At 38.1% G+C, this 19,329-nt stretch overlaps 1 protein-coding gene across 4 annotated transcripts in view; it reads left to right on the forward strand.

The window, feature by feature from the left end:
- Positions 1-19,329, forward strand: part of st3gal8 (ST3 beta-galactoside alpha-2,3-sialyltransferase 8) — a 35,998-nt gene that overhangs the window by 10,514 nt on the left and 6,155 nt on the right. Inside the window, exons 1-8 of one of the 4 annotated variants that reach the window (XM_050039475.1) lie at positions 7,652-7,791; positions 12,774-13,160; positions 14,326-14,452; positions 14,540-14,678; positions 16,060-16,253; positions 16,340-16,519; positions 17,909-17,954; positions 18,579-18,698. In XM_050039475.1, the coding sequence (XP_049895432.1) occupies positions 13,010-13,160; positions 14,326-14,452; positions 14,540-14,678; positions 16,060-16,253; positions 16,340-16,519; positions 17,909-17,954; positions 18,579-18,698 (957 nt within the window). In that variant the 5' untranslated portion in view covers positions 7,652-7,791; positions 12,774-13,009. Of the gene's footprint in view, positions 1-7,651; positions 7,879-10,517; positions 10,654-12,773; positions 13,161-14,325; positions 14,453-14,539; positions 14,679-16,059; positions 16,254-16,339; positions 16,520-17,908; positions 17,955-18,578; positions 18,699-19,329 lie in introns of those variants that run through there. The other 3 variants (XM_050039472.1, XM_050039474.1, XM_050039473.1) reach the window with 3 other exon arrangements.

Below are 19,329 nucleotides of genomic sequence, written 5' to 3' on the forward strand. Positions count from 1 at the left end.
CTGTATAATTAATGGACGTAGCCACCGTGACATCACCCACTGGTTTGTGGGCATCTGGTATGAAGCCTTGAGTTCGACATTTTGGCCATTGCCATCTTGGTTGTTTTTTTGAGACAGAGATGACTATTTGGACAAGAAGGTGGAGCTCTAGATGAGCGAGGGGTGGATCTACCCAAGCTGAGAACACGATCAGCAGACAGCCTGTTACTCAAAGCGGCCACGCCTCCGTACAGATGTCATGAATGTTGAAATTAGCTATAAAGACCAAAACCATTAATTGTACCAGACTGTAAGCATATTTATTTCTGCTGTAAAGTTGTGCATGTTAACAAGGGGGTCTATGGGGATTGACTCACTTCGGGAGCCAGCCTCAAGTGGCTGTTCCAAGCGTTGCAGTTTTTGGCTTTTGGCTCTTTGACTTCTGCATTTGCTTTATGTTTCAGCCCCAGAGATAACCGCTTGAGCAGGACTGATTAATGGCAATAATGGATATGTAGTTACACTAGCATTTCTTCCATTTTTTCTCCAGTGAAGTTTTTCACAGGGGGGAGTTTTTCCTTATCTGAATGGAGTGTGTTGTAGATAGGTAGGTAGGTACTTTATTAATCACAAGGGAAGTAAAGAAAAATGCTTAAATGCTGTAGGAGCAGGGGACAGAATCGTTACAGTATGGTATCTCGATATCTTTGTGTGGCAATATTATATTGATACATGGACACCAAGTAATGATTTTTGTACAATATAAATTATTAATAATACAAGTACAAATTGAACTTTTGGCTGCCTACTAGAATAATAAAATCAACTGCTTTTTCAGTCTTAAAAATAGTCAGTCATAAAAATGATTCAAGTGACAAAGGCAAACCGGAAACTTTTTTATCTTATTAGATAAAACAGATTTTGGGTCAAGTTTTCCTTTTGGGACACAATTTACAGTTGAAAAACGGTAATATATCACAATATATGTTATCACAATACTCAGCATATTGCAACATGTTTAAAATCACAATGATATTGTATCGTGACTTAAAGCAACACTTACCTTTCTGGAAATTTTACGCTTTTCTTTTAGGTTTAAATGCTATTAATAAGCTGATGGCACACTAAAATGTAAGTGAATTCCATCAGAGATCAAAACTCAGAATTGTACCATTCTCATATGGTTCTAAGAAAACTTGGACCGAATGCAATGATTGGCCGAGCGTCCTGTCTATCTTCTCCACGTGGAGGCCTCCAACTGACGTAACCACTTGCGTAACATCTCTTCCCTCGCCTCTTCCGTGTATCTAACCTTGCCTTGCCAACGTCTACGTCTATCATAGACATAATGAGGACGTAATGGAGGAGGGGGGAGTAGGCCTTTGGAGGGAGGTGGAGTTGCAGGAGGAGGGGGATGGCACTTTGGAGGGAGGCGGGAGTTGTGGATGTTAAAATTTTTTCTAAGTGCTGTGTGAAATGCAAGAAAGGTAAGAGTAGCTTTAAGTATGGTGATAATATTGTATTGTGAGGTTTCTGATGATTCCCACCTCCAGTATGCCGTACAGATTGTAAATCCCCTTGAGGCAAATTTGTGATTTGTGAAAATGGGCTGTATAATTAAATTTACTTGACCTGACTGGGAATGTAGGTGGATGGCTGGATGGAATTTCTCCCTTGAGTATTTGATGGATTGTCATAAAAGTTTGTACAGACATTCATGTTCCCTCGTTAATTAATCACCTGGTGATAAAGTACTTTGGTTTTGGTAGTATCAGTTTTTTCATACCTTTACATTCTGTAATTTCACCTGGGTATACGATGTGTGACAGTATTTGTGTGCATGCTGTGCTGCCTACCCCACCCCGACTAGCCTGGAAATCCAGACCCAAATCTAGAAAGATTTAGGGTCTGGCCATGAGTAATGCAAATGGCCCAACTTGAGGGGTGGCACCAAGCATGCATTTGAAAATATCACTGCACGCAATTGGATAACACTACGACCAATCAGAACAATACACGGGGTGACGTATCCAAAGCGCTACCAGCGGAGCTAACTGGTAGATTAGACTCTTGCCGTATCCGGTCGGCAAAACAGCAAAAACGTCCGTCTTGCAAAGGAAAGATTCGAGCACCGTCTTCTGTTCCTCTTTTAGAGAAAAAGTCTAACTCATTCATTGTAGCGGCCAAAGCTGTTTCAAACAACTGGTGTTCATCCGTAGCCATCTTGCAGTGTTTACAGACTGATTCTGGACTTCATCGTCGCAGCGCTGTCGTCATCTGTTTAGCTCGCCTCTGGCCCGCCTATATCAGATACACCGATGTGATCGGTGCAGCTCGGCTCCAAGGGCAAGGGTAATGAGCATCATTACTGATTGCCAGAGTGACTCGCTGAGCAAATTCAAACTGTGCTCTAGCGAGAACTCTGGATTTCCAGGGTACACCTCGACTAGTGAGTTCACTACATTCTGCAATCACTCTTAGTTTTTTCAGTCTTAGCTTTTTCCGTACACCCTCTGAATTCATGTTTCTCTCTTTCACCAAACTAAGACTTTCCTTGTTAACCCAGGCAATTCTCTGCCTGTTTTATTCTTAAAAAATTTCTTAATAAATAATAAAAATAATAAATTTACATGGCATTTACTATTTAACAAAATACCTATTCATATCAATATCTATGTCATGACATGAGATCACATAAACCATAACCTGTTGTTGGTTCCGCTGATAAAAGGCCAGAACAGAAAGGTGGTTTTGGTGATATACAGATGCACAGAGGTTTTTGTACATGCTCATTAAAACACACCGTATAATGTTTGTGTCAGCATACAGTAGCTTCTTTACAATCTGTTTGGCATGTTTATTAGTTAAAGCTGGACTTACGTGGCTACTTATTACACTGGGTTACAACAGATGTGGCTGTCCACTTATTTACCTTCACCTGCAACCTGGATTAGTCAACCTGGATTAGTCTTTACCCACAGCAGGTGCACAGTAAGACAGATGACCACTTTCACACTCTGCCTGAAATTCAACAACTTTGTGTTATGTTTTCACCACATTTTGTTCTTACAGTCATTGTTTTTACAGTTTAATCTCTGCAGTTCTCCAGTTACCACCGTCTAACATTTAACTTGATTTCAACATATTTTAGTTTGTTGTGTTCGACAGTGTTTCATGGCAGAGGAAATTGGTCAGTCTGTTGTTTATCTATTTACTTCGTTTTTTTCTAAGACATGTTTGACTGTACTGTATGTTATTTCTGTGTTTCCACGGCTCGTTAAAACCCTTTACATGTTCACCCCACAAGGTATCAACATCAGGACCTGTATTTATCACAAGATCCATTGACATTTGTCCAGTAAGTTATTTATGTTCATCCTAAATCTGACTTTAAGGAGAACGACGACTCCCTAGAGAGAGTTAGGTACTGATGCTGTTTTTACTGATTGATCATAACACCTGCTCGGCTACAAAGTGTTTTGTGAAAGCTGTAGTTTTGAGGAACGTAAAATTGAAGCAGCTTGTTTAAATTTTTTTCTTCATATGTGACCAGCCAAATAACTTGTGACTAAAAGACATTGAGTCTCTTTTTCATATACCAGGGTATATGTTTATGATGGTATTTATGTACAAAATAAAAGGTTAAAGTGGCTGTTGATAGAAGTCATTGTAGCATATATGTCATTGTCTGACCTGCGGTGCTGTTTGTCCTGCTGGGTTTGAATATTTCTGGCCCATAGAATAAGGAATAGCGATAGCGTCCTATAGACAGGAAATAAGCGTTCGTCTTTCATAGACTCTTGGATGAGGACTAGGCTTGTCACAATACCAGAATTTCAGTAGTCGATACCAGTACCAGTGAATTTCCACGATTCTGGATACTCATTCGATACCATGATAAATATCAAAAATCAGAAATTGAAACTCACTCACCTTGAATTCTTAAAAAAAGTCAGGGTGTCTGTCTTTTAAGTGTTTAGCCAGGTTTGAAGTGTTTCCTCCTTTGGTCTGGAAACTTACGAGGCACCGTTTGCACACTGGTTTTTGCGAGTTTATAATTACTCCGCTCCCTGATGGCGCCACTGGCCGCACACATGTGAGTTGTCGATGGTGACAACGTGTGTGTTGGCTTCATCGAGTGTACCAAGTGCAGCGCGATGCTGGTATATGACAGCAAAAAGACGGGCACCTCGACACTTAAGAGGCACATGACGAAGGCTTGCCATGGAAAGAAAGACAAGAGTCAGCCTTCAATGTCCACGTTCGTATCCTTAAAAAAACAGTCAGGTTTAAACCGGGCTCGGGCTCATAATTACAGTGCGGACAGAACATGCACGGGCTCGGGCGGGGTCGGGCTGGATTTTTGTTGGGCCCAATCTAAGCTCTAGCACTTGTAGAAGCCATTGTTTCTAGCAAAGACGATGGAGAACAGGCGTTCTTCTTCCGCACTCAATTGACAAGGCCCGCTGAGGGTAAAGTTGTATCCGGTACTTGCGGTACCGACAAAAACAGGTACTGACTAATTTTTTGCGTGTTGGCATCGACTTGGTACCGAAGTATCGGTTCTCATGACAACCCTAATGAGGACCCAATGACACTCTTTGCTGCAGCAGATACCAACACACATGGTAATAGGTTACACTAACAGGGGTCTACAGAGGTGCAGAGTCATTGGCATATATTCCAGTTTAGGCAACATCCCCAACTTCAGTGGAGACGTGAAGTGCACATCACTTTCTGATGGGGCCAGAATGTCCATTAAGTGTTGGAGAATGGGGAGGATGGATGAGCTGGTCGCATCACCCGACAGCTCATGTTTGAAGCTGCTTGCTGGTTTCAGTCCGTCATTTACTGTTTTAAAGACATCAAGGTCTTGCCATGTCAGGGAGATTGATACCTCTCTGTCATTAGCCAGCGTCTGTCGAATGGCTCGAGTCTGTTAAATGACAGTATTGATCACCTGTTTTCTGGAAACCCAGCAAGTAGGTCAGTCCTACACATTAAGATATAACAATTAGGCTCTAATAATAGCCTTAAATAATAAGAATACCCTAATAATGTTGATAATCATAATAATCTCATAAATGTTATGATAACAATAATAATTTAATTCATTTAAGGATTTTAATCACAGAAGTTGAAGTGTCCCTTATTGAGGACAAAATTTAACATTTATTTTAATCAAATGTGTTCAATAATTTAATAGCCTATTAGATTCCTGTATGAATAAGGCAAGTAATGACCTAAAAATAAAACCTAGACGCAACCATGTAAGCTTTAATTATGAACTAATTGGAGATGTAGCCTTATTAACCGAAGCAAGGGACAGGTCTATTATTTGGACTGAATAGTGATTAGCCAAGTGTAGTGTTGTGAGACTATACTCTGGTAGTCCCAATCCCTGCTGCTTCTTTTTGAGCTCCCTCATTTGTGGCCAGTTGTGGAAGAAAGCGTCTGTAATGAATCGACATACTCAGGTTCCTCGGCTGTATGTTTTTGTTTTGTCTTTTTCTAATGTGTTGAAGTGTGTTGTCAAAGACATGCAGGGGGTCATGTCCTTCTCTGACCTCGTGTCGGTTGCCTCAAACAGAAGCACTTTCACTTCTTCCCAGACCTTGTCATACAGGTTGGATATGACTTTATCAGAGCAATACTTTTCTTCTTTTTTTTAGGTGTGACTGGAGGTTTGATGTGTCACCTTCTTAATTTACAAATTTCTTGAGGCAAATAGTGCACACACCTTTGTTTCTGTTGGGTGGATCACCTTAATCATCATGACTAAACCTAGGATACTCCCAAAAAGAGTCAGAGGCTTTGTTTTAACTAGTCCTGTAACAAATATCCCCACCACTCAGAGTCATTATCTTTCTCTGCTCAGCTGCCTCTTCCACCAGTAGAGACTTACCATTGATGACACGTACTGTGCACTACAATACATCACCTCAATAATACAGCATGTATATATCAGTTTAATAGAAATAAGAGTGTCTGTATATTTGATGATATTGAAAGTCATACCTGTGATTTCTGAATTCCCTGGTACACCCTTGATAGAGTCTTACCATCTTCTCTTCAAACCGTGTTAACAGAACAAACTAAGAAAGTCTTAATCATCATCCGTTTGGCAATTTGTCTGTGTGAGAACTGACACCATTCTTCTTCTGTGGTACCGTTATTTCCCGGCTCGTTGCTGCACTCCCATCAGCACAGCAGCTGGTTCCCATTCTGGTGTCAACACAGAGGTCAGAGGTCACAGAAGCAGAGAGAGGGAGATGGCAAGGAGTGCTCTTACATTGGTTTCTCTGTACAGGAAACCATGTGACCTTTAACCCTGTCATCCCCCCCCCCCCCCCCCCCAAACCCTAAAATAACATACCAACACTGTGACTTAGCTGATAGTCATTAACCCTGCACTGTCCTGTAAACTGTGTCTGTCTTGCTCCGTTCAGATTAACAGTGTTGTGGGTTTAATTCACGTTGGTAGTCAGTCTGAATGAGTCACCATGTGTTTAGTGATTCTCCTCGCTGTAATGTCTCATTTCAGAGTTTTCCTATAATTAGCCTTTTCTCAGAAACTTAGGAAATGTATGGATGGTTTAATGATCAGTGTTGGGGGTAACAAGTTGCTGTAATTACATTACATAGGTCTTTAATACAGTACCATGATACTGTGAAATCGTTTTCTGAGACAGTGAGGTGTAAAAATATTGTTGCAACCCGAATCATCTCTTATGCTCAAAAAAAAAAATGATTTGAATAAACAGAAAACACTAAATAAGCCGATTTAACCCTCACACAATGACCATATTAATCAGACCAGCCGTCTCCCTCCTTCATATTTCCAACTTTCATTCGAGCCACCTCCATGAATGAATACATAAATAATGAGCAACATGCTGCAGATGCAACATGAGACTAAATACAAGTGTCTCATGTCTGTGGCTGTACAAGAATCAGGACATTCAGAGTCGACTTTGACTCTGGAGGTGACTCCAGCTCTTTAATTTGTCATGTGCTTGTGGGTCAGGCTTTCCACAGATATTTTGTGCTTTTATTGATTCTCAGTGCTACTGTTGCTCTTTCTTTCTCTGCTCTGTATTGCTCTCCCCTCTGTTACAATCACAGTTAGTTTTGATGATTTTAGACGACAGCTACCGTTTATTCTGCACTGCTCTGTGGACAGTGACACAGCTAAAACCAAAAGTGTGAGCCGACCTGGGGGCTTCTGGATAGATGATTCTAATCATATCATGTCCGAATAAAACTAACATTTGACATTTAAAAGTCACGTCTGTCACTGAAACAGCTTGATGGAGCCACAGTGTTGTGTATTGTGAAGTCTGAAAAAGGCTGGAGAGGAACTGAACATGACTGTGAGGAGTTATTTGACTGCCTCAGAGAACCCCTCCCTCTTCACCACCTATTAATCAATCCAATAATTAATTTTTAACAGAGATATTGATCCATGAGTCACTGCTTGCTGTGTGCACTTTCAGATCCACACCAAACATCCAGCTGATCACTTTGTTCTGAACTTTGTCAAAGCCCTTTGTACCAGGGCAGGTTTACACAGTCAACATGGCATGCAGTTGATCTCTGTGCTAACATGCTAATACATATGCTAATACAGGAGCGGAGCTTCCTATCAGGATGTTTCCCAGCCTTTTCTCATTAGAGTGCAGCCCTTTCCTGCCCGGGGAGGATACGAATATCATGAACAAATGTGTGTATGTTGATACGTTAATCAGTATCTGTCCTGACTTGCCTCCTCCTGTCTTGTTCTCCAGAGTCACAGTCAAAGTGGTTGTAGGGGTGAGGAAGTATTTCTTGGGTGGGTACAGTAGTGTTGAGCTAGTTTTTCAGGAAGGAAAAATGTGACATATTTGTCTTCATCTCTCTGTAAGTATTATTGCCTTTCAGACAGAGGCATCTCTCACATAATTGATAATTTGAATGAATGTTATGGAAGCAGCTACAGCGTGCTCTGATAACTGTCAGCTGGATATTTGTGCCCTGTGGTAACGTGATATGTTAGTATTTCATATACCTCATATACCTCTTCTGTCGCTGTTGAAGCTGAAATGCTCTCAGACTGATCTGACACAAAGAAAATCTCATGTCAAAGAAGAAGCAAGGCTGAAGCGGTGATCTGCTTACACTGTATACTGTGGTATGAGAATAATTGGTCATCATGCCATGAACATTTGCTTATCAACAATATTAAAAAAAGCTACTAGTCGGAGAATCTCAAGTGTGCGCACGCGTCCTTTCCTTCTCGTCTGCCTGTCAGACTTGTTTCAAATACCTCCATTTAAAAAAAGATGTTTTTCATTTGAGGTCCAGTGTAACTAATAATAATAAATGTGCAATACAGCATACTGTGAAACTGATATTTTCTTATTGTAGTGGTGGGAATCCCTGGGCACCATCATTATCAATGCATCAGAATGTTTGATTACGGTACATGATACATGATTTTTGATTTTCTCACTGTGTGACTACTTGCTACTTTTAAAACATAGCATACTGTATTTGTAAGAGCCATAACTAAATTAACAAAGGAATTTACTTGCATACCATCTGGCTCTTGTACAAGTCCCTTTTCCCTTCAGCCTTGTCACCAAAATGCTTCAGTACCCAAGCTTTTAATCCAGTCAGATTGTATCAATCACTAATCTTTTCTGGGATATTTATGCTGGCGTAGTGTCCAGTGATCACATACTTACATAAATTTCACGGGAAATAGTATGAAAGTACTTCTTACTATTAAATAGTAAGTGGTCTGCAGCCTTTTTACTTTAAAAAGTTAACTGTGTTAGTTGATTTGAAAGCACTGCACAGTCTCCTGTCTGTATGGGAATAACAAAATCAGGGGGAGGCGACGTACACCTGAGCTGTTTTGTTTACATCATGTCTCCAGCAGCAGCTGCGGGAAACACACTGAGCGGCCCTGGGGCAGGGTTTTTGAGGTCAAACAGACTGAGCATAGAGTTATTTTCTTTACCATAGAGTTGGTTTAAGTTGCCTAATGCTGCAGTGTGTGTCTGTCAGCTGGTCTTGTTTGTTTATGTTATTAATAACCATTAGATAATTGATTATCAACATGTGATTTGATGCAGAATCATTTATGTCCGCATCATGATGCATCTAGCAATCGATTATTTCCCACACTCCTATCTTATCATACCATGCAAATATCATACCATTGCAACCCCACGCCTAAACAACTTGAAATTGGCTTATTTAAGTGTTTCCCCCAGTTGCAAACAGTGACACAGCCTCAAATAACAGGCACAAATAAAAGTACTGTTGCTAGTTTTGTATGGCCAATAGAGAGTTTTGAGAATCTTGTTTTAAATGCTAAGTGAATTCAAAATATCCAGCGATACTTTAGAGCAAAATCTGATCATTTAAACAACTGCATGTAATCAAACTGTTGTAGATTCGACTCTGAGCAGGAAGGTGTGGTTAAATGACGTGGAATAGGCACGGACTTGTTTGTTTGATTAGTGTCTTTCTTAATACTTTAACAGCATAGTGTTGAAATAAAAAAAGCCCAACATTTCGACATACATCTATTTCTAAACCCTGTGTGAGATACAGCAGGTGTCAAAACACACCAAGAAAGCAGAAATGAATACCTGCATTAAAATACAACATTTATATTTTGAGCTTTTTAGACGCACTGGTGTTGTTGCTCCATGGATGGCAGTGTCGGTTTGTTGTTCGGTCATTCGTGCGTCCCTCAGGATGAATTTGTGAGTGGTCCGTGAACTTTTCAAGATAAACAATATATTAGTTAGTAAACTATTAGAAGTGCTGTTATTAATCCGAAATACATGAGTGTCCTGGATTTTCTCATGTAACTCTTGGCAAGGAAGCGATTAGGTGTTTTCCCAAAAGGGAGAATTAACTCCTCACAAACTCCTGAAATTTAACTTTCCTCAGTTTGCTGTGTGGATTTCTTTGAGCGCAAGATATAATTAAGTGATAAATTCATCGCACTCAACCAAATCAGGCTGGAAATGATGTGTATTTAATCTTTCTGTGTATTGAGGCTTGTCCTGCTGAAGCTTTTATGCTAATGTAACACACTCAGTTCACACTTCAGTTGTTTGCAGTGTTACAGAAATGTTACAGGTCCAGCCTTGTCAGATTTATGTTGGGACTTTAAGTTTATTCAGATCTGAACCGAACATGTAGAATTCCCATCACATGAATGTAATGAGGTTTTAAAGGAGCTTTAGAGCTGCTAGTAGCACGTAAAGTAATGCTATTAGCACTGAATGTGTGTGTTTCTGTGTGTTGAAGCACAATCATGAAATAATACATGTCTGTTGCACAACAGAGTAGTGAAGAAACACACACACACTTACAGGTCAGGTGATTCAGACTACACACACACACACACACACACACTCACAAAAACACAGTGAGGGAGAGACATTGAAGCATACAGGAAGAGAGTGCGAGCTGAAACAGGAGAAGCTGAACTCAGTCCAGATCTGATTGGTATTCAGAGAACGAGTGCGTCTGTAGGGAGACATTCCTGCAGGAGGAGAGGAGAGGGGAGGTGGGGTGTGGGAGGAGGAGGAAGAGGGAGGAAGAGGGTGACTCCATTCATCAGCAGAAATCAAAAGCTGGACCTCTCTTCCTCTTCCTGTGTTTTTCAAGGTAGAAGGCAGTGTGTTTGTGTTGTTGTTGTTGTTGTTGTTGTTGTTGTTTTAGATGATGTCATTACTTCAGAGGGAAATCTCTTCTATCATCATCAACAACAACAACAAACATGTCTGGTTATAATACAGGCTTCATATTCTTTATTGTTGTTGTTGTTCTTTGGTTTTGGTCATTTCCTGCTGGTGAAGAGAAGCTTTGGTGATTTCATCTGTGTTGTTGCTCTGCACAGTGTTTGTTACAGATAATCAGTTTGTTATACATAGTTTGTTAGAGATAAATAATTTGTTATTAATTGTTTGTTCGGGATAATTTGTTTGTTATAAATAGTTTGTTATGAATAAATATTTTGCAATAAATATTTTGTTATGGATAATTACTTGTAAAAATAGTTTATTATGGATAAATAATTTGTTGTTAATAGTTTGTTTGGGATAATTAGTGTGTTGTACATAGGTCATTATGGATAATTAGTTTGTGAAACATGTTTTTGTTATGGATAATTAGTTTGTTAAAAATAGTTTATCATAATAGATATTTATTATAATAGTTTTTTATGATAAATAACTTGGTATAAATAGTTAGTACTGGATAAAAATTTGTTATATATATTTTGTTATGGATGATTAGTTAAAAATAGTTTTATTATAAGTAAATAATTTGTTATTAATTGTTTGTTAGGGATAATTTGTTCTGAGAAAATTGTTTGCAATCAAAGTGTTGTTATGATAATTACTTTGTTGTTTGTTATCAATAAATAATTTGTTATTAATAGTTTGTTATCATGGAGTTTGTTTGCATGGATAATTTGTTCTTTGTAAATATTTTGTTATAAATATTTTGATATGGACAATAACTGTTATGGATTATACATTTGTTTTGTACATTGTTTGTTATGGATAATTAGTTTGTAATAAATAGTTGGTTATGGATAATTAGTTTATAATAGTTGGTTATGGATAATTCGTTTTTTATATATAATTTGTTTGCAAACAATATTGTCATAACTTCTCAATGGGTAATAACTTTGTTCTGATGAATACGTTCATTATACATAGTTTTTTTCTGAACTTAATTTTTATTTCAGTTTCACATATAATCATACATACAGTCATATTCATCATATCTGCTGTTTTCTCAAAACAAACTTTCAATATACAGTAGTACTAACATAATGACAATTGGGACACAACAAAAGCACCCACGACTGTAATAGTAGAAAACATTGGAAAGATAATTGAATAAATAAAAATAAATAAAATGGGAAGAAAAAAAGAAAATAATTATAAATAAAACTGAGTAAATAAATAAAAAGTATCAGATTAATGACATAGATTCAATTTGAAATGTATACAGGCATTCCTCATTATCATAGTATGCCCATGACAGCGCTCCACCTTTTAGTAAATATGTCTTTTTGAAGTCTAAGGGAGTAAGTTATTTTTTCCATCTGATGTATTTCCTTTAATACATAGTTTTTTTAACGGATAATTAGTATGTTATAAAAAGTTTTTTCTGGATAATGTGTTTTTTAAACATAGCAGTTCATAGATCATTAATTCCTTATACCTAGTTTTTGCTATGGATAATTACTTTGTTATACAGAGTTGGTAATTGATAATTTGTTATCAATAGTATTAGTTTTTGTATATTTGTTCTTAGGGATAATTAATTTGTCATAGATAATTTGTTTAATGTTTTCTTAAACATAAACAGGTTTTGATAGATAATTATTTTGTTACATTGTTACTGATCCTGGTTTGTGATAGATGCATTTTCTTTTGTATAGTTAAACATTATTCGTTTGTTTGATATGGATATTTTTTTGTTATAGATCATTTGTTTGTTGGTTAATTATTTTGTTGTGGACTATTACGGGGAGGCATTCTAAGTACAGAATTACTGAGTTACCAGGTCTCCAGCTAATATCATGAAATCTGCGTCAGAACATGACGTCTGATCATGATGTCCAACACTGTGGAGTTAAACACATTAAGAATTCTGTAATGTATATTAAAGAGAGAATTATTAATTTTTTCGCAAACTAACATAGTTTCCACTCTTTCATCAAGTTATTTCCCGATGATGCTGATGTAGCTGTGTCTTTCTGTCTGACCCAGGTGTGACCATAGAACCTGTCTCTACCAATCGGAAAGCAGCGTGGTGCAGAGAACAGGAAGTTCAGGCTTCATGAAGATGAAGCTGAGTGAAGAGATGACAGAACGAAACAAAATGTCCAGATGACAACAGATGACACAATCCAAATATGCTGACATAGTGGGCTGAGCGTTCGATTGACAGCTCAACAATACACCCTTCGTCCTCCTCCTGCCACCCACTCACTGTCCATCCAGCCATGTTGTTGAGGAGGAAGCTGTGCGTTGCCCTGGTGATCGCTGCCATTCTCTTCCTCATGCTCGCCAGTCAGGGCATCCAGAGGAGACACTTCCTGCCTCTGTCATTGGCTCTGCCCATCAGCCGGTCCACCCCCACCAGCAGGGAGACAGGTGAGGAGCTGATGGCATCATCATTAAGTTTTCAGAAAATTTCAGAAAACAAAAGTGTGACAGAAGGTGTTTTCTATTAATCAAGACAGAAAATTGCCAAAACATGGCCTGAAAATGGCCGTGACTGTTACTTAACTTTTTCTGCGACTTTTTGGCTTAGTATTAAAAGTAGATTGTCCAGATTGTCCATACTGTTTTGCTAAAATTGTTTTTCAATAAATGAGGCTTATTGTGTTGTGCTTTGCTTCTGTAAACAAAATAGCAGTTGTAGTAGAAATAACACAATCAATTGACCCTTTGTTAAGTCCCGCCTCTTGATGCAGACCGGCTTATCATAACGTAGCATCGGGCCGGCTCAGACCAGGGTCCAACAACAACACAGCTGTGCTCCATTGACTCTGATGCAGTCGTCTCAGATTTCCTTCATTTTCAGGCTGGTTTTGTGGATTTGGAGCTAAATGTTGTGCCTGGGGCACGTTGTGTATTAATGATACCACCGGTGGCGGAGGTCTGAGTGCTGGCAGCAGCACAGGGGCGAAGCCAAACACAGTTTATCTGCACACACTGTGATGCCATACAGCTGGTTCAATATCAGCAAAGTTTCCCTTTATATTCATTGTCTTGTGTGGCGATCAGCAGTGATGTGGTGGTTCACTTTTACACTGTGATCTGTAGCCTATAGTTCGGCTTTAGCTTTTAACCATCTTTGTCTTTTTAACCTGTTGTTGCTGCTGAGTCAGTTTGACATCCTGGATATATCCTTCAAACACACTGTAGACCCCTCTGTCTGCTTCTCTCTGCAATCACTGTCTCATTTTTACAAAAATATGATCATATTTCTTCAGGGGCTGTTAGTTAGTTACAGTGTGGGCTCCATGCTTACTCCGACAGCTTGTTGGACCATCACAAAGGGGCGGTAGTAGTAGAAGTATTAGTAGTATCGGTACTAGTAGTAGTGGCAGCAACTGTAGCAGCAGTTGTATTAGCAGAGGCAGTATTAGTGGTATTAGAAGTAGTAGTTATAATGTAGCTTCACGTATAATAGTAATAGCACTAGCAGCAGTGTTAAAGGTTGCAGCACTAATATTGACAGTTTATGATAGCAGTGTTAACAGAGCTCCCATGATGCAGTGTTCTCTGATTCTCAGTCTGTTTGTGTTTGCAGTGGTCGAACCATCGGCACCTCCTGCTGATCCGACCCCTGACCCTCCTAGGACCCCTAGTCCCAGACCCATCGAACCTGAAGAAGAAGACGAAGATGAGCCTGCAGAGGAGTCCCAGCCTGAACTGAGGTAACACCGCACAGGAGGTCATATACTCTGCATCCCATAATTCCCTGTTGTGTCACTGACTTATTCCTCTGTGTCATCCTGTTTCAGATCGTGTGGTTGTACTAAGTCCTGTATTTCAGACCTGGGGGTGTCAGAATGGTTCAGCAAACGATATGACCCAAAACAGCAGCCTGTCCTCAGAGACACCAACAACAACTTTGACCCTGAAGCGCTCAAATGGTGGTTGGTAAGGATGAATGTCTTTTTTTTTTTTTTTATGACATGTTGATGGCATAACATACTATGAATGTTTTATAACATTTTTGAAGTCATATTATACTATGACTTTTTTATCTTATACTATACTCTGACCTTAATAGAATTTTTTGAAGTCATACTATACTATGACTGTTTTCTGACATTTTTGACAACATACTATGCTGTGACTTTTTTATAGCATTTTTTGACGACATACTATACTATGACTTTTTTTTCATGATTTTGGGCGACACACGATACTATGACTTTTTTTTTCATGATTTTGGACGACACATTATACTATGACTTTTTTCGTGATTTTAGATGACATACTATACTATGACTTTTTTCATGATTTTAGATGACATACTATACTATGACCTTTTTTTCATGATTTTGGACGACATACTATACTATGACTTTTTTTTATGATTTTGGACGACAAACGATACTTTTACTTTTTTCATGATTTTGGACGACACACTATACTATGACTGTTTTATGACATTTTTGACCACATGCTACACCACGACTCTTTTCATGACATAAAACATCAACTTTTAATGGCTTCTTTTTTACTAACATTGTTGTATAGTATAAGCAATGAATAAACCGCATTTTTCTATATTGATGTTTTACATTAACAGTTAAGGAAAGCACCTATTTATTTATTTTTTTAAATTGCAGATAAGGAAGATTTTGATAGGTTTTTTTTTTTTGCTCTCTTGCATAGTTAAGTGTGGTTTCAAGTTAATCTAGTGTGTGCTCCTATACAGTAAATGAATGCAGGCTGCTCTGTGGAAGTGACGTGTCAGCATTGAATTGATGTGTCAACACTGAGAATTGTTAAATCAGCTGAATCACAGAACACAATGTGTCATTAGACCAACAAAGATGGGTGTATAAAATACTGCATGACAGTTATAGATTGTGTTTTTGTAAATAGTCAGGACCGTTTATGTATTTCCATAAAATAAAAATGGAAAGTCTTAAAGTTGTCTTTTTAGATGCTGTCAGCTGTCTGGATAAAGAGACAAATGACTGAGTGTTTTTCCTGCATTTATAGATTAAGTCCTGCTGCAGAAACCATTAGTAGATTAAAGAGAGGCAGGGTGGAGGGTGGAATGGCTGCTAACATCATCAGACTGATTCATAGTATACTGTATACATTTTGTGTGAGCTTAAAGAAAACAACAACAACCAGAACTGTATGCTGTAGTTACACTGTAACTGCAAGAACAACTTTTGAGATGTTGGAAAGTGTTTAATTAATTCATTTTATGAAGATAAAGTTGCAGAGTATGGACATAAAACATTTGAATCATTTTGTTTTAAAAAAAATAATGTAATATTCTCCACTTCTTCTTCAGAGTCTTCAGCGTTCCGGTAATGACCAGACTCTGGAGAAAGTGACGTCAGAGTTGTTCAAGGTCGTTTCCCCACCCACTGTGGACTTCCGGCCCCTCCCCACTCATTGTCGTAGTTGCGCTGTGGTCGGCAACTCAGGCAACTTAAGACAGTCAGGAAATGGCAACCTGATTGATTCCCACAACTCCATTATCCGGTATGTGTGTCCACACATACACACACATGTATTACCCTCCTCTTCACCCTCCTCCTCCTCATCTTCTGCACCTTTCTCCTCCACAGGATGAACAAGGCAGTGACTCGAGGATTTGAGAAAGACGTTGGGAATCGGACAACACATCACTTCCTGTACCCAGAGAGTGCGGTGGACATAGATCATGGCGTCAGCCTTGTCCTGCTGCCGTTCAAACTGAGAGATTTGGAGTGGCTGACCAGTGCGCTGTCCACCGGCGAAATTAAAATGTAAGAAATATCGATACAGAAATACACAAAATATTGCAAATATAAAAGAGAAATACACTCAGCTACAAGTTCATCAGGTACACCAAGTTAAAAGATTAATACAAGGTATAATGTTTCATGTCTGTTCAAAACCAAAAACATTCACAAAAATATATTAAAAATGTTGCAAATACATGAAATAGACACACGTTACATGAAACAGTTACACCACACATCAGACAAAATGTACTTACTAGATAATGAGTATGTACTGTATAGAATTATTATATTCTTTATACATTATATCACATAGATTAGAGCATACATTAAGAACATATCCTGTATTTTTAAATGTAAACAATATAAACATCGTTAATTGAAATATACACGTATTAAGCATTTACACCAGACAGGGCAACATAACATTAATATAACTGTCAAATTCTAAAATAAAAAGAAAGCAGGAAAAGCTTGCACACTGATCAGAAAAATGGATTGTCCACTCCAGAGGTTGATGGATGTCAAGGTAGCATGTTTAATGGTCCATCAAAAATATATAACATGCTACCATAATGTGAAAAACAAAAAGAAACAAAAGACTGAGGATGGCTGTGTAGCCAAAACGTTTCTGGTCAGTTTTCTTTTGTTTCTTTGTGTTTTTCACATTATGGTAGTACGTTATATATTTTTGATGGACCATTAAACATGCTACCTTGACATCCATCAACCTCTGAAGTGGACAATCCATTTTTCTGATCAGTGTGCGAGCTTTTCCTGCTTTCTTCTTGATATTTTTTGCCTACGCACCTGATGTGAGTTTTTCTTTGGACTTGTAATAAGAGCGCAAACACCCTTGTTTGCTTTTTCTTTTCTTTTTATGCAAATTCTAAAATACAACATGAGAAAATATCCTCATAATGTAGCAAATATTTTAAATTTATACCAACACTTATATACATCAATATGTATAAATATATACTATATGAATTTACATCAGATAGAAAAAACATTTTCATGTATTTTGCATAAAATACTAATCTGGACAGTTTACTAATGTAAATATACAATTAATAAAAACATACCTAACAGCCTAAAATGTTTATTTACATACTGAAAACTTGAAATTTATCATGTACAGAAACAGACCTGAGAAAAATGCTGAGTCTGTTTATCTGTACAGTATAGTTATGGTCATATATACCAATTATAATACCTGTTTATATATTCACCATTCAGGTTGAATTTTAACATATTAACATGATTACCAACATCAGACAGTGCAAAGTGTAAGTTACAAATGAACATTAATTCATGCGGAATGATAAAGAGAATCATAAAAATGTTGTATATTCCAATATGAAATACCTGAAGTATATTATGACCAGTAATTATTTCTGTGTGTGTGTTCAGGACCTACATGAGGGTGAAAGAGCGAGTGCAGGCTGATAAAGACAAGGTAAAATAAAAGCTCCACATCACAGTTTACAGTCTGCTGCTGTTACTGCGGTCAGTTCTTATTGGCTCAGTATCAATTACATTGTTTTCTCTTTTCATTAGAAAGTTTCTACTTCTGCTTTTAAGTTTCTGTTCAGTTTTAGTTTTTTTTTCAGTTCTGCTTTAAATGTTTGCATCAACTCATTTAAAGGTGTCATTTGTAAATCTGATCAATGTATGATACGTTTATTTTTTGGGGTGTTTAAGACATTTTACACAAGTAAATAAAAGCTTCATAGCACAGATGAGTCTGCAGGTTCATAAAAAGCTAATTTAAGTTCACATACAGTTTGTTTATATAACCTGGAAATATCTTTATTCTTCATTGCAGTTGTTATTTTACAATTCTTTCTTTATTTGCTCTTACATACAGCTAAAGCTAAATTATGAAATTGGAAAGCATGTTCACATTAAATTTGATTTGTCCACGTCTGTCAGTTCAAATTATTTATTTAAACTTATGAAATCAAACTGCAGGTGCTTATAAAAACACTTCACTCCAAAATATGTGACAACTGCCAGAGAGCCAATGAACCTCAATACATCAAACATGGTTACCATGGTAACTCCGTGTGTGTGTTTGTAGGTCTTGGTGGTGAACCCAGTGTTCTTTAAGTATGCTCACGATCGTTGGACAGAGGGTCACGGTCGCTATCCGTCCACTGGCATGCTGGCCATCATCTTCGCTCTGCACACCTGTGACCAGGTAGGAAGGAGGGGGCGGAGCCTGTGTGGTCATCTCTGACATCCACATAATACAATGTCACTTTTCAAGACAAACTTAATGCTTCGTTCAAATGGGGTCGTTTTTACCGTGTTCACAAGAAGAGTCTATATGAACACCCCCCATCCAAATATTCACAACCTCATTAGAGGAAATTTTCTGAGAGCTCAGAGTTCACGACTTCGTGTACACAACTTCCCACGTCGTAAATACAAGCTCACACTTTCCATTTGAACGTAGCATTTGTTGTCACCATAATATATGTTGTGATAATGCCACAGAGAGGAAAGACTGTGGAGGAAACATCACAAGGTGCATTCAGGGACACTGAGATATTTGAACGATCAAATTCACATCTGTTTTTCACATCACTGTGATGTGAAATTATTTTTGTCCTAATACCCATGAATGCACCTCGGATAAGGAAAGTTTGCCAACCAGTCTCTGCTCTCTGCTCCGCATCATCACCATGACAACAGAACTGACAGAAAGATAAATATCCTCACCATCACCAGAGTAGTGTAGCAGAGGAGGTCCTCACACATTTCTTTCAAACGTACGTCTTGTGACATTACAGCAGTATGTCAATGCATCACTTCCTGTCTGTGTTCAG

This window comes from Epinephelus moara, chromosome 24, assembly GCF_006386435.1.
Source record: "Epinephelus moara isolate mb chromosome 24, YSFRI_EMoa_1.0, whole genome shotgun sequence".
Classification (NCBI taxonomy): Eukaryota; Metazoa; Chordata; class Actinopteri; order Perciformes; family Serranidae; genus Epinephelus; species Epinephelus moara.